General features: G+C 38.6%; 1 protein-coding gene across 1 annotated transcript in view; it reads left to right on the top strand.

Annotated features, from left to right (window-relative positions):
- The window catches only part of L3MBTL4 (L3MBTL histone methyl-lysine binding protein 4), a 488,579-nt gene that overhangs the window by 275,275 nt on the left and 196,713 nt on the right, over nt 1-16,591 (top strand). Inside the window, exon 13 of the mRNA XM_032421167.1 lies at nt 10,684-10,798. Within this exon, the coding sequence (XP_032277058.1) occupies nt 10,684-10,798 (115 nt within the window). The remainder of the gene's footprint in view (nt 1-10,683; nt 10,799-16,591) is intronic.

Below are 16,591 nucleotides of genomic sequence, written 5' to 3'. Positions count from 1 at the left end.
TTGAGGTTTTGAATTGGATTTCCCTGACGCTGGGCAATGTTGAGCACTTTTTCATGTGTCTGTCGGCCATTTGGATGTCTTCTTTAGAAAAATGTCTGTTCATGTCTTCTGCCCATTTCTTGATTGGATCATTTGTTCTATGGGTGTTGAGTTTAAGAAGTTCTTATAGATTTGGGATACTAGCCCTTTATCTGATAGGTCATTTGCAAATATCTTCTCCCATTCTGTCGGTTGTCTTTTGGTTTTGTTGACTGTTTCTTTTGCTGTGCAAAAGCTTTTTATCTTGATGAGGTCCCAATAGTTCATTTTTGCCCTTGCTTCCCTTGCCTTTGGCGATGTTTCTAGGAAGAAGTTGCTGCGGCTGAGGTCGAAGAGGTTGCTGCCTGTGTTCTCCTTTAGGATTTTGATGGACTCCTGTCTCACATTGAGGTCTTTCAACCATTTGGAGTCTATTTTTGTGTGTGGTGTAAGGAAATGGTCCAGTTTCATTCTTCTGCATGTGGCTGTCCAATTTTCCCAACACCATTTGTTGAAGAGACTGTCTTTTTTCCATTGGACATTCTTTCCTGCTTTGTTGAAGATTAGTTGACCATAGAGTTGAGGGTCCATTTCTGGGCTCTCTATTCTTTTATTTATTTATTTATTTATTTTTATTTTATTTTTTTAATTATATTATGTTAATCACCATACATTACATCATTAGTTTTTGATGTAGTGTTCCATGATTCATTATTTGCGTATAACACCCAGTGCTCCATGCAGAATGTTGGGCTCTCTGTTCTGTTGCATTGAGCTGTGTGTCTGTTTTTGTGCCAGTACCATACTGTCTTGATGATGACAGCTTTGTAATAGAGCTTGAAGTCTGGAATTGCGATGCCGCCAGCTTTGCTTTTCTTTTTCAACATTCCTCTGGCTATTCAGGGTCTTTTCTGGTTCCATACAAATTTAGGATTATTTGTTCCATTTCTTTGAAAAAAGTGGATGGTATTTTGATTTTATATCCTGCCACTTTACTGAATTCCTGTATGAGTTCTAGCAGTTTTGGGGTGGAGTCTTTTGGGTTTTCCACATAAAGTATCATATCATCTGCAAAGAGTGAGGGTTTGACTTCTTCTTTGCCAATTTGGATGCCTTTTATTTCTTTCTGTTGTCTGATTGCTGTGGCTAGGACTTCTAGTACTGTGTTGAATAGCAGTGGTGAGAGTGGACATCTGTACCATGTTCCTGACCTTAGGGGGGAAGCTCTCAGTTTTTACCCATTGAGAATGATATTCGCTGTGGGTTTTTCGTAGATGGCTTTTATGATATTGAGGTATGTACCCTCTAGCCCTACACTCTGAAGAGTTTAGATCAAGAAAGAATGCTGTACTTTGTCAAATGCTTTTTCTGCATCTATTGAGAGGATCATATGGTTCTTGTTCTTTCTTTTGTTAATGTATTGTATCACATTGATTTGCGCATGTTGAACCAACCTTGCAGCCCAGGGATAAATCCCAATTGGTTGTGGTGAATAATCCTTTTAATGTACTGTTGGACTCCTATTGGTTAGTATTCTGGTGAGAATTTTTGCATCCATCTTCATCAGGGAAATTGGTCTGCAATTCTCCGTTTTGATGGGGTCTTTGTCTGGTTTGGGGATCGAGGCAATGCTGGCCTCATAAAACGAGTTTGGAAGTTTTCCTTCCATTTCTGTTTTATGGAACAGTTTCAGAAGAATAGCTATTACTTCTTTAAATGTTTGGTAGAATTCCCCTGGGAAGCCATCTGGCCCTGGGCTCTTGTTTGTTGGGAGAGTTTTGATTACTGCTTCAATTTCCTTAGTGATTATAGGTCTGTTCAGGTTTTCTGTTTCTTCCTGATTCAGTTTTGGTAGTTGATACATCTCTAGGAATGCATCCATTTCTTCCAGGTTATCTAATTTGCTGGCATATAGTTGCTCATAATATGTTCTTATAATTGTTTGTATGTCTTTGGAGTCGATTGTGATCTCTCCTCTTTCATTCATGATTTTATTTATTTGGGTCCTTTCTCTTTTCTTTTTGATAAGTCTGGCCAGGGGTTTATCAATCTTGTTAATTCTTTCAAAGAACCAGCTTCTAGTTTTGTTGATCTGTTCTACTGTTCTTTTGGTTTCTATTTCATTGATTTCTGCTCTGATCTTTATGATTTCTCTTCTCCTGCTGGGTTTAGGCTTTATTTGCTGTTCTTTCTCCAGCTCCTTTAGGTGTAAGTTTAGGTTGTATATTTGAGACCTTTCTTGTTTCTTGAGAAAGGCTTGTATTGCTCTATACTTTCCTCTTAGGACTGCCTTTGCTGCATCCCAAAGATTTTGAACAGTTATGTTTTCATTTTCATTTGTTTCCATGAATTTTTTTAATTCTTCTTTAATTTCCTGGTTGGCCCATTCATTCTTTAGTAGGATGTTCTTTAGCCTCCACGTATTTGAGTTCTTTCTGACTTTCCTCTTGTGATTGAGTTCTAGCTTCAAAGCATTGTGGTCTGAAAATAGGCAGGGAATGATCCCAATCTTTTGGTACCGGTTGAGACCTGATTTGTGACCTAGGATGTGATCTATTCTGGAGAATGTTCCATGGGCACTAGAGAAGAATGTGTATTCTGTTGCTTTGGGATGGAATGTTCTGAATATATCTGTGAAGTCCATTTGGTCCAGTGTGTCATTTAAAGCCTTTATTTCCTTGTTGATCTTTTGCTTAGACGATCTGTCCATTTCAGTGAGGGGGGTGTTAAAGTCCCCTACTATTATTGTATTGTTGTCAATGTGTTTCTTTGATTTTGTTATTAATTGGCTTATATAATTGGCTGCTTTCATGTTAGGGGCATAGACATTTACAATTGTTACATCTTCTTTTTGGGTAGATCCTTTAAGTATGATATAGTGTCCTTCCTCATCTCTTATTATAGTCTTTGGTTTAAAATCTAATTTGATATAAGGATAGCCACCCCAGCTTTCTTTTGATGTCCATTAGCATGGTAAATGGTTTTCCACCCCCTCACTTTCAATCTGGGGGTGTCTTTGGGTCTAAAATGTGTCTCTTGCAGACAGCATATCGATGGGTCTTGTTTTTTATGCAATCTGATAGCCTGTGTCTTTTGATTGGGGCACTTAGCCCATGTACATTCAGGGTAACTATTGAAAGATAGGAATTTAGTGCCATTGTATTGCCTGTAAGGTGACTGTTACTGTATATTGTCTGTGTTCCTTTCTGGTCTATGTTGCTTTTAGGCTCTCTCTTTGCTTAGAGGACCCCTTTCAATATTTCTTGTAGGGCTGGTTTTGTGTTTGCAAATTCCTTTAGTTTTTGTTTGTCCTGGAAGCTTTTTCTCTCTCCTTCTATTTTCAATGACAGCCTAGCTGGATATAGTATTCTTGGCTGCATATTTTTCTCGTTTAGTGCTTAATATATCATGCCAGTCCTTTCTGGCCTGGCAGGTCTCTGTGGATAGGTCTGTTGCCAATCTAATGTTTCTACCATTGTAGGTTACAGACCTCTTGTCCTGAGCTTCTTTCAGGATATTCTCTTTGTCTCTGAGACTTGTAAGTTTTAATATTAGATGTCGGGGTGTTGACGTACTTTTATTGATTTTGAGAGGGGTTCTCTGTGTCTCCTGGATTTTGATGCCTGTTTCCTTCCCCAAATTAGGGAAGTTCTGTGCTATAATTTGCTCCAATATACCTTTTACCCCTCTCTCTCTTTCTTCTTCAGGGATCCCAATTATTCTAATGTTGTTTCATCTTATGGTATCACTTATCTCTCAAATTCTGCCCTCGTGATCCAGTAGTTTCTTTATTCTCCATCATTTTGTCTTCTATATCACTGATTCTTTCTTCTGCCTCATTTATCCTAGCAGTTAGAGCCTCCATTTTTGATTGTACCTCATTAATAGCCTTTTTGATTTCGACTTGGCTAGTTTTTGTCCTTTTATTGCTCCAGAAAGGGTTTCTCTAGCATCTTCCATGCTTTTTTCAAGCTCAGGTAGTATCTGTATAATCGTCATTCTGCACTCTAGTTCTGACATCTTACTAATGTCCATATTGATTAGGTCCCTGGCCGTCGGTACTGCCTCTTGTTCTTTTTTTTTTGAGGTGAGTTTTTCCGTCTTGTCACTTTGTTCAGAGGAGAATAGATGAATGAGAGAACAAAATGTTAACAAGGTAACAATGACCCCAGAAAAATATACACTAAACAAATCAGAAGAGACCTGAAACTGGGGGAAAATAAAGGGAAAGAAAGAAAAAAGGAAAAAAAAAAAAAGAAAAAGAAAAAAAAAAGAATATGATCAAATATGATCAGGCTGGTGAATAGATCAGTGCCACACAATAGATTTTGGGTGTCTTTTGGTCTGTTAGAAGAAACTGCCTCCCAAAATTTTAAAGAAAGAAAAACTTACATATGTACAAAAAGAAGGGTAAATACGATGAAGGGATGGAATATGACTGTAAAGATGAAAATTATAAAAGATTTTATAAAAGGAATTGTTAAGAAGTTGGTTGAAAAAAGAAAGAAAAGAAATAAAAAAATAGGGGGAGAGAATGTGATCAGGTAGGAGACTAAAACAAAGCCATACGCTAGAGATTTAGGATATATTTTGTTAGAAGAAACTGTATCTCAAAATTTTAAAGAGAGGACAACTTCTATATATACCAAAAATAAAGTTAACTACAATGAAGGTTTAGAATATGACTCTAAAAATTAAAAATAAAAAAAGATTTTTAAAAAAGAGATCGATAAGATGTTGAAAAAGGGAAAAAGAAAAATTCAAAAAAAAAGAAAAAGAAAAATTAAAAAAATTAATTTTGAAAGACTAAAGAATCAGGGGGAAAAAGCCATGATTTCTACGTGCAGTATTCCCCTAGCATTGGAGTTCTGCCGTTCTCATTCATTGGTAAACTTGGTGTTGGCCGGCTGTTCTTGCTGATCTTCTGGGGGGGGTGCCTGTTGCCGTGGTTCCCAAATATCTTTGCCAGAGGCGGAATTGGCCCGCCCTTGCCGGGTCCAGGCTAAGTAATCTGCTCAGGTTTGCTCTCGGGAGCTTTTGTTCCCTGCAAGCTTTCTGTACAGCTTTGGAGGACGAGAGTGAAAATGGCGGCCTCCCAATCTCTGCCTCACAGGAGCTGAGAACTCGGGGCCCCACTCTTCAGTGGGCCCCCAGAGAAAAGCATTCAATCACTCCCATCTCCCTGGTCTCCAGCTGCACTCTGTGCTCACCCGGTCTGTGACCGAGCATTTCTATCTCTGGCACACGGCCCCGTGTGGAGTCTCCAAACCCAGCAGATCCCTGTGGTGCGCTCCAGTGCCGCTCCTCCCGGGGGAGGAAGGGGAGTCTCCCCCGATCTGCCGCTTGTTGGGTCCTTGCTGGAAGAGCAGTGTCCTGACTGTGCCGCAGATCACGGTTTATGGCAACCCCGAGCTGAGAGCCCACTCCTCAGCTCCATCTCTGCAGCTGCTCTTCCCCGCTCCAATACCCAGGAGCTCTGCCGCACTCAGGCACCCCTGGTCTTTCTGTTACCCCGAGGGTCCTGAGAGCACACTGTCCCAGTGAGGGTTCCACCCCCCGCTTAGTCACTGGAGCGATGTCCCTCAGCAGAGCCGACTTCTAAAAGTTCTGATTTTGTGCTCAGCTGCTCTATCACTTGCCAGAAGTAGCCGACGGAGCCCCCTCCCCTGCCATCTATCTTCCCAAATATCACCTCGGATTCACTTCTCCGTATGTCCTACCTTCCAGAAAGTGGTCGCTTTTCTGTTCAGAGAGTTGTTGCTATTCTTTTCTTTGATCTCTGGTTGAGTTCGTAGATGTTCAGAATGGTTTGATCCCTATCTAGCTGAATTCCTGGGACCAGACGAAATTTAGGTCCCTATTCCTCCACCATCTTGCTCCTCCTCCATTAAGGCATTTTTAAAAAAGCAAATGTGAGAAGTTACTGCACACAGTAACCTGCAAATAAAAATGTACCTAATCACTACAGCTGCCCCCAGATCCACAACTAAATATTTAGTTGTCTGGTACTGACAGTATTATGCAGTTTGGCTGTGTCCAGAGGGCTGAAACATCACACTATGTAAATATAGTAAAAGATCAGAATAGCCCCATTTGATAGCAGCTGCATGTAGAAATATTTTAAATAAGTTACCTTTATTGAGCTATAATTTACAAATGATAAAAGGTTACAAATTTTGTGTTTGGATTTTGATGACTTTTGAGAAACGTACGTCCTGTATAACCACCACCCCAATCAAGATTTGACACCTATTCAATACCACAAAAGGTTCCTTTGTCCTCTCTTGGGGGCAGTTCTTCTCCCCACCCTCTCCCAGACAAACATGGATCTGATTTCTGTGCCTGTTCTCAAACTTCATATAAATGGAACAATATAGTATGCATTCTTTTGTGTCTGCCTTCTTTCTTTGTATGATGTCTGTTTGATTGATGCCATGTTTGTGCATGTATAAACAATCTATCCCTTTTTTTGGTGACTACTGTTCATCTTATGCCCATACTACGGTTGCTTGTGAATAGAATTCATCTGTTGTTGGGCATTTAGGTTATTTAGGTTATTTTCAGCTTTTGGCATTTTGAATGAAATTGCAAGGAACATTTGTTTACACAGCTTTGTATTTTCATCTTTTGAGTGGAATTGCCAGGAGTCACAATTTAGGAACATCTTAAATCTATAATAAAGTAGCAAAACATTTTCTAAAGTGATTTTACAATTTTCCAGCCCCACTGACATTGTATGAATATTCTGGGAGCTCCACAGCCTCACCAGTAATTGATGTTGTCAGTCATTTAATTTAAGTTGTACAAGTGGGTGTGTAGTATATCTCATTTTGGTCTCTTTGATGAATAGTGAAGTTGAGAATTTTTTTATTTATTTATTGACCATTCATGAACCTTTTTCCCCATAGAACATATTAAATCTTTTGCCCATTATTTATTGGGTTGTCAAGTCTTTTGTCAGATAAATGTATTACAAATGTCCTTGGCTTGGTTTTCCTTTTAATTAATGATGATTTTGAAGAACAGAAGTTTTTTATTATGATGATAATTGAATTTATCAATTTATTCTTTTATGGGTAGTGCTGCTTGTGTGTTAAGAAATCCTTGAGTATCCCAGTATCATGGAGATTTTATCTTCAGTTTTATTCTTGAGTTTGATTGTTTTACCTTTTTGTTTAGGTCTATGGTCCATTTCAAATTATTTTGTATGTGGGAGGTGAGGTAGAAATCAGCTGGTTTGGATTTTTTCACATGTGGATATCCACTTGATCCAGTATCATTTGCTGAAAATACTTCTCTTTCCCCATTGAGTGGCCTTGTCATATCTGTTGAAAAGCAATTGGCTATATATGTGTGGGTCAACTGATATAATATTTTCTGTTCCAATAATGTATTTGCCTATCCTTAAGCCAAACAACACTGTCTTCCTAACTGTGGCTTTATAGTAATTGTAGAAAACAGATAGAGTGGGTCTTCTAAATTTGTTCATTTTTTTTCAAAATTGCGGTCATTCCATCTGATAATACTCACCTTTCATTTGAAATACTTTCTATAGTATTTCTTGCAGTGTACATCTATAGGTGAATATTTTCTCAGTTTTTGTATATCTGAAAATTAATTTTACTCCTTTTTGAAGGATATTTTTTGTAAGATATAAAATCTCAGGTGGACAGTTTTTTTCCCTCAGTGCTTTAAAGATGTAATTTCCTTGTCTTCTTGCCTTTTCTGTTTCTGATGAGTAGTTGGCTACATTCCTGTCATGTTCACTGTATGTAATATGTTGTACTTCTTTGCTTTCAAAATTTTTCTTTTGTCTTTCATTTTTAGTGGTTGTATTTATTTAGATTTATTTATTTATTTAAGAGAGAGACAGAGAGAGAGGAGGGGTGGGGGGGGAGGGAGAGAGAGAATCCACAAGCAGACTCCTTGTTGAGCGTGGAACCTGATGTGGAGCTTGATTCCAGGATCCCGAGATTATGACCTGAGCCAAAACAAGAGTTGGCCATTTAACCAACTGAGTCACTCAGGCACCTCAATTTCCTTTGTATTTATTATGCTTGGTTTTGCTGTTTTTCTTAAGCTTGTAAGTTGTTTGTTTGTTTTTTTTTTTTTTACCAAAATAGAGAGATTTTGTTGATGTTATTTCTTCAACTTTTGTCTGCTTTGACCGTTACTCCCGCTCCATTGTCTCTCCTCTCCTTCTGGACTCTAAATACATGTCTGTTAGACCAATTGATCCTATCTTACAAGTACCTGAGGCTCTGTTTATTTTCAAAATTTTTTATTGTATGTGCTTTAGATTAATTTCTGTGAACCTGTTTTCATGTTCACTTACCCATTTTTCTGCCATATCTAATCTGTTATTAAGCCAATTCAGAAACTTTGTATTTCAGATATTTTGCTTTTCAGTTCTAGAATTTCCATTTGTTTACATCTTACAGTTTCCATTTCCCTGCTGAGATTTCCTATCTGTTCCCTCATCAAGACCATTTTTCCTTTAAGGCCTTAAACATATTTTAATAGCTACTTAAAAAGGTCTTGTCTACTAATTACAACATCTGGGCCATCACAGGGTCTCTTTTTAAAAAACTGAGTAAGGTTCACATTCACCTGCTTATTATTTCATGTCAAATGCATTTTTATTTTATGTTGGACATTATGAATGATGCATTGTTCAGATTTGGGAGTACCTGTCTTCCTTTAAAAAGGGTAGAGTTTGTTCTGTCAGGCAGTTAATACTGATGGCTGTTCTTACGCTTGTTGAGGTTTGATTTTAGTCTTTTTTAGGGCCAGAATACTCTAGGACATGGTTCTTATTCCAGAAGTATGGCCTTTTTGGTGTCTCAGTCAAATTCTCAAGGTATTTTTAAGATCTCTGCACTCTGGTCTCTCACTTTCCCAGTGAGTGTGACCTCTGCTATCTTCATTTTACTTGCAGCATCTGTATCAGATGCTCTCTGCTTCACGTCACTGTGTCTCACCTTGTGTATGTACAGTCCAGCCCTTGACTAAGGTCTTGCAAAAACAAAAAACAGATTTCTGGGGTCCCTTTCCCTGCAGCTCTGTTCTCTCTAGTGTTCGTCCTCCAATTTTCAGCTGCGTCACCAGCACTGAACTGCAATGTGTGTCTCCTCAGCACAGCAAGACTGCTTTGTTTATGTTTCTCCTCCCTGTACTGCTCTCAGGAAATTGTCCACAGGTTGACAGGGCTCATCTAGGTGTACATAGGGATTCCATATCTGTAGTGCCTGTTGGCCAGTGTCTAAAAACAGTCACTTCCTATGTTTTGTCCAGCTTTATAGCTACTTTGGGGAAGGCCACTCTGTCTTGGCCAGAAGTCTACATCCAGTAGAAATATGCTTTAATATGCTTTTGAAAGTTATTCCTAAGATTATTGGTTCTCAAACTTCTGCTTATATTCGATGCATCTGGAGGACTGGTTTACACACAGATTGTTAGGCCCTGTCTTTTAGAGTATCTGATTCAGTGGGTTGAGTTGGGGCCCAAGAATCTGCATTTCAAATGTGTGTCCAGGTGATGCTGATGCTGATGGTATGGGAACCAAACTTGGAGAACCACTTGTTTAGAAAGATGGATCTTGAGAAGACATGTTGGACTCTATTTGGGATTTACTACACACAATTTTACCTTTTTTTTTCTTTTGGTCCTATGTCCTGCATAACAGACTTATGTTTCAGTTGGTTTATTATAATGCATGCAATCTTGCTCTTTTTATTCAAATTAAGAGTTTCAAAAAATTGTGGGTTTTATTTTTGCATTGTAAAAGGTATTCTCCATTTGATTGATAGGAACAGAAAATATATAAGAGAGTAAGGTCATGAAACATTATCATTCTTATTTTTTTTGCTTGTACAAATAATTTGATTCTTTCATCCTGATATGAAACTTATAGAACATAGAGTTTGATAAGTTTCAGCAAAAAGTATGTGATTTTTGTTTCAGAAATTGAGTTTTATTTTAATTATTCTTGGACCTGTATGTATATATGTGAGTTATGTGTATGTGTGTTTTGTAGGTAAGATGCAAAACAGTGGATTGCTGGATTGCTGGACCTGAGCCATATCTCTTCCTCGGGTTTCCTGAAAGCTTACACCATCCTTTACAGCTCTCAAGATAGCTATTAATCTGTCTACCTCAACATATTTTGTCCACTCCTTTGCCTCCATTGTTCCAGTGGCTCCATCTCTCCTTGTTTGTCGGGATTTTGAAATTTATTGCTTTCTTTCACTCTCTCTAAAATCCGTGCATTTTCCAATAGTATAAGGCTTGTACTGAGGTCAAACTGGTGACTCTTGTTGGTGATACTGACATGATTTTTGCAATGGCAACCAGGAGAGGAAGTGTCCTCCCACCAGCATTACTGTATTTATTACTTAGTTGGGAAAATTGAATGATATTATCCCTTCAAATTCTAATCAATCTCTGACAGATTTTTTTTTTTATTTACCAACTTTCATTCCTCGGAAAAATTGGTACAACAGCTTTTAGTGGTTAGATTAGAAGGCTCTTTGATGGCACATTTTAAATATTGTTTCAGTTGTAATGTATGATTATAATTTCAGTCTCAATTTCAGAGGTCTGTTTTCTAGTATTTTGATATAGGCATAGTGAAATACTAATTACTAAATACTAATTACTCAACAGGTTCATTTCGATGGCTGGGACCACAAATATGACTACTGGATGGATGCAGACAGCCCTGACATTCACCCAATTGGATGGTGTGATATAACAGGGCATCCACTGGAAATCCCATATCGTGAGTATTTTGCTCTTTGTTGCTGATTTTTAAATACTCAGCCTGAATTCCTACCTGAATGCAGTTTTTTTTCATGTCATTGTAAGTATTTTAAAGCTAAGTATCAGATAGGTGAATTGATTAATCAGTGCTACAGCTACACTGAAATCTAATTATTCAGTTAAACTTCAAAGGGCATGCTTTATGTAAAAGAAAGGTTATAATAATCATTAAAGAATTATTTTGATAGTGTTGTCTAGAAAAGTCTTTATTTTCTACATTTCAGTTTGGGAAACTTAACCTGCTCTAAATCCATCTAATTTGCACCATTGATTTTCGCTGAAGTGCATTTTGTTTTTTTTAAACATTCCATCTTAATTTTGTTTTATAGATTTCAAAAAGTTTTAGAAGACACAAATATTTTAAATTTTAGCAGTTAAAAAAACTTTAGTTGAAAAAAAGTCTTCTGTTGGTATCTTCATTTTTTTCTTCCTTTCTAGCTACTTAAAGTTAAGGAGGAAATTAACCACTCTAAATTTTAATGAGCCTTAAACTAAAATATCTTATTCTTTTGTCTGAAGGATTTCTTCGATCAGATTAGGTTGACATGACTAATAGCTGGTTCCAGACACATGTGCAGGCACTGCATTCTTTTGTGTGTTTTGTTCCCTCACTGCCTCTGTGGCTTTCCTGTTGGCTTCTTGGCATTAAGCTGGCACATTATGCTGTTAATGAGGTTGTCTTCCATTGAGCCAGCCCGATGATGCTTGAAGCTCAGCTCTAAAAGGACGAACTGCATCTTTGAAGTAATTCCTTGACTTCTTATAGAAGTGAGAAGAGGTCCTGACTTAATAACTCAACAGACGTTTCTACCTTGTGTTAGGTGCTTCAAAAACGACAAAAATCAATAAGGTACAGGTCCTTATGTAACACAGAATGCATTAGCAAGCATGGTGTCTGTATATACAGAATGTAAAACCAGAAACCATGGTCAACCCTGTGTTGGAGGGATGGTGTTAGTCTTTCTGCTTTTTTTCCTGATTCCACTTTTTACTCTGCCTGATTTCACAGCCCAATTTGTCAGAGAGATGTTTCTCATTTTATGTTAACCACCCCTCTTCCCCCCTTGACATGCACACATCCATCCTCATCACAGTAACATTCTCAAGTAGGAATGATCACAGTGGAGGTGGGGACGGTCAGCATTTCAGGGACAGGGACAGCTCTCTTCATTCCGTCTCACCCATTGTCTGCTCTTTTGTGAAGCTGCCTATCCGGCTTCTTGAACTGAATGTCTCAGAAACATTCCAAAGTCTGTGGATCAAGCTGAACTTCATCCCAAGCCAAAAAACTTGTCTTTCTACTGTGATTCCTACTTGCTTTCAAAGTTCCTACTTCTTAAGCAGAGTCATTCTGGACTTTGCTCCCTTCTTATCCCTTCCTCACCTCACACGTGTAATCAGTGACCAGGTCTTACTGATTCTCTTACTTAATTTCTCCAAAATCTATCTCTGACCCCTGCCTGCTCCCTCCCAGTGCCATTGCATTTGATCTCTCATCATAGTTATGCAGTCTGCTAGTTAGTTAGTTGCACAGATCCTCCTGAGAAGCCTAAGATAGATCTCAAAATTCAACCTCTAGAGGAAATATAGCCTGCTTGTTAAAAGTGTGGAATCTGAAGTCAGAATGCTTGCATTTGAATCTCAGTGTTTTTTTTTAATTTTTTATTGTTATGTTAATCCCCATACATTACATCATTAGTTTTACATGTAGTGTTCCATGATTCATTGTGCATAACACCCAGTGCTCCATGCAGAATGTGCCCTCTTTAATACCCATCACCAGGCTAACCCATCCTCCTATGCCCCTCCCCTCTAGAACCCTGTTTGTTTTTCAGAGTCCATCATCTCTCATTGTTTGTCTACCCCTCTGATTTCCCCCCCTTCATTCTTCACCTCCTGCTATCTTCTTCTTCTTTTTTTTTTTTCTTAACATATATTGCATTATTTGTTTCAGAGGTACAGATCTGAGATTCAACAGTCTTGCACAATTCACAGCGCTTACCAGAGCACATACCCTCCCCAGTGTCCATCACCCAGTCACCCCATCCCTCCCAACTCACCCCCCACTCCAGCAACCCTCAGTTTGTTTCCTGAGATTAAGAATTCCTCATATCAGTGAGGTCATATGATACATGTCTTTCTCTGTTTGACTTATTTCGCTCAGCATAACACCCTCCAGTTCCATCCACGTCGTCGCAAATGGCAAGATCTCATTCCTTTTGATGGCTGCATAATATTCCATTGTATATATATACCACTTCTTCTTTATCCATTCATCTGTCGATGGACATCTTGGCTCTTTCCACAGTTTGGCTATTGTGGACATTGCTGCTATAAACATCGGGATGCACGTACCCTTTCTGATCCCTACTTTTGTATCTTTGGGGTAAATACCCAGTAGTGCAGTTGCTGGATCGTATGATAGCTCTATTTTCAACTTTTTGAGGAAACTCCATACTGTTTTCCAGAGTGGCTGCACCAGCTTGCATTCCCACCAACAGTGTAGGAGGGTTCCCCTTTCTCCGCATCCCCGACAACATCTGTCGTTTCCTGACTTGTTAATTTTAGCCATTCTGACTGGTGTGAGGTGGTATCTGATTGAGGTTTTGATTTGGATTTCCCTGATGCCAAGCGATGTTGAGCACTTTTTCATCTGTCTGTTGGCCATTTGGATGTCTTCTTTGGAAAAATGTCTGTTCATGTCTTCTGCCCATTTCTTAATTGGATTCTTTGTTCTTTGGGTGTTGAGTTTGATAAGTTCTTTATAGATTTTGGATACTAGCCCTTTATCTGATATGTCATTTGCAAATATCTTCTCCCATTCTGTCGGTTGTCTTTTGGTTTTGTTGACTGTTTCTTTTGCTGTGCAAAAGCTTTTTATCTTGATGAAGTCCCAATAGTTCATTTTTGCCCTTGCTTCCCTTGCCTTTGGCGATGTTTCTAGGAAGAAGTTGCTGTGGCTGAGGTCGAAGAGGTTGCTGCCTGTGTTCTCCTTTAGGATTTTGATGGACTCCTGTCTCACATTTAGGTCTTTCAACCATTTGGAGTCTATTTTTGTGTGTGGTGTAAGGAAATGGTCCAGTTTCATTCTTCTGCATGTGGCTATCCAGTTTTCCTAACACCATTTGTTGAAGAGACTGTCTTTTTTCCATTGGACATTCTTTCCTGCTTTGTCAAAGATTAGTTGACCATAGAGTTGAGGGTCCATTTCTGGGCTCTCTATTCTGTTCCACTGATCTATGTGTCTGTTTTTGTGCCAGTACCATACTGTCTTGATGATGACAGCTTTGTAATAGAGCTGGAAGTCCGGAATTGTGATGCCACCAGCTTTGCTTTTCTTTTTCAACATTCCTCTGGCTATTCGGGGTCTTTTCTGGTTCCATACAAATTTTAGGATTATTTGTTCCATTTCTTTGAAAAAAGTGGATGGTATTTTGATGGGGATTACATTGAATGTGTAGATTGCTCTAGGTAGCATTGACATCTTCATAATATTTGCTCTTCCAATCCATGAGCATGGAACGTTTTTCCATTTCTTTGTGTCTTCCTCAATTTCTTTCATGAGTATTTTGTAGCTTTCTGAGTACAGATCCTTTGCCTCTTTGGTTAGATTTATTCCTAGGTATCTTATGGTTTTGGGTGCAATTGTAAATGGGATCGACTCCTTCATTTCTCTTTCTTCTGTCTTGTTGTTGGTGTATAGGAATGCCACTGATTTCTGTGCATTGATTTTATATCCTACGCCTTTACTGAATTCCTGTATGAGTTCTAGCAGTTTTGGGGTGGAGTCTTTTGGGTTTTCCACATAAAGTATCATATCATCTGCAAAGAGTGAGGGTTTGACTTCTTCTTTGCCGATTTGGATGCCTTTTATTTCTTTTTGTTGTCTGATTGCTGTGGCTAGGACTTCTAGTACTGTGTTGAATAGCAGTGGTGAGAGTGGACATCCATACCATGTTCCTGACCTTAGGGGGGAAGCTCTCAGTTTTTACCTATTGAGAATGATATTCGCTGTGGGTTTTTCATAGATGGCTTTTATGATATTGAGGTATGTACCCCCTAGCCCTACACTCTGAAGTTTTGATCAAGAAAGAATGCTGTACTTTGTCAAATGCTTTTTCTGCATCTATTGAGAGGATCATATGGTTCTTGTTCTTTCTTTTATTAATGTATTGTATCACATTGATTGGTTTGCGCATGTTGAACCAACCTTGCAGCCCAGGGATAAATCCCAATTGGTCGTGGTGAATAATCCTTTTAATGTACTGTTGGATCCTATTGGCTAGTGTTTTGGTGAGAATTTTGCATCCGTCTTCATCAAGGATATTGGTCTGTAATTCTGCTTTTTGATGGGGTCTTTGTCTGGTTTGGGGATCAAGGTAATGGTGGCCTCATAAAACGAGTTTGGAAGTTTTCCTTCCATTTCTATTTTTTTGGAACAGTTTCAGAAGAATAGGTATTAAGTCTTCTTTAAATGTTTGGTAGAATTCCCCTGGGAAGCCATCTGACCCTGGGCTTTTGTTTGTTGGGAGATTTTTGATGACTGCTTCAATTTCCTTAGTGGTTATAGGTCTGTTCAGGTTTTTTATTTCTTCCTGGTTCAGTTTTGGTAGTTGATACATCTCTAGGAATGCATCCATTTCTTCCAGATTATCTAATTTGCTGGCATATAGTTGCTCATAATATGTTCTTCGTTTTTGCAAATTCCTTTAGTTTTTGTTTGTCCTGGAAGCTTTTTCTCTCTCCTTCTATTTTCTTTCTTTCTTTTTATTTTTTTTTTTTTTTTTTAAGATTTTTATTTATTTATTTGAGAGAGAGAATGAGACAGAGAGGGAGAGCATGAGAGGGGGAAGGATCAGAGGGAGAAGCAGACTCCCTGCTCAGCAGGGAGTCCGATGCGGGACTCGATCCCGGGACTCCAGGATCATGACCTGAGCCGAAGGCAGTCGCTCAACCAACTGAGCCACCCAGGCGCCCCTCTCTCCTTCTATTTTCAATGACAGCCTAGCTGGATATAGTATTCTTGGCTGTATATTTTTCTCATTTAGTGCTCTGAATATATCCTGCCAATCCTTTCTGGCCTGGCAGGTCTCTGTGGATATGTGTGTTGCCAATCTAATGTTTCTACCATTGTAGGTTACAGACCTCTTGTCCCGAGCTGCTTTCAGGATTTTCTCTTTGTCTCTGAGACTTGTAAGTTTTACTATTAGATGTTGGGATGTTAACCTACTTTTATTGATTTTGAGGGGGTTTCTCTGTGCCTCCTGGATTTTGATGCCTGTTTCCTTCTCCAAATTAGGGAAGTTCTCTGCTATCATTTGCTCCAGTATACCTTCTGCCCCTTCTCTCTTTCTTCTTCTTCTGGGATCCCAATTATTCTAATGTTGTTTCATCTTATGGTATCGCTTATCTCTCGAATTCTGCGCTCGTGGTCTAGTAGTTGTTTATCTCTCTTTTTCTCAGCTTCTTTATTTCCATCATTTGGTCTTCTATATCACTGATTCTTTCTTCTGCCTCATTTATCCTAGGAGTTAGAGCTTCCATTTTTGTTTGCATCTCATTAATAGCCTTTTTGATTTCGACTTGGTTAGATTTTAGTTCTTTTATTTCTCCAGAAAGGGTTTCTCTAATAACTTCCATGCTTTTTTCAAGCCTAGCTAGTATCTTCAAAATCATTATTCTGAACTCTAGTTCTAACATCTTACTAATGTCTGTATTGATTAGGTCCCTGGCAGTTGGGACTGCCTCTTGT

This window comes from Phoca vitulina, unplaced genomic scaffold, assembly GCF_004348235.1.
Source record: "Phoca vitulina isolate PV1807 unplaced genomic scaffold, GSC_HSeal_1.0 scaffold24, whole genome shotgun sequence".
Classification (NCBI taxonomy): domain Eukaryota; kingdom Metazoa; phylum Chordata; class Mammalia; order Carnivora; family Phocidae; genus Phoca; species Phoca vitulina.
Note: the sequence above shows the minus strand (reverse complement) of the source record. Positions and strands in the feature narration are given on the sequence as shown.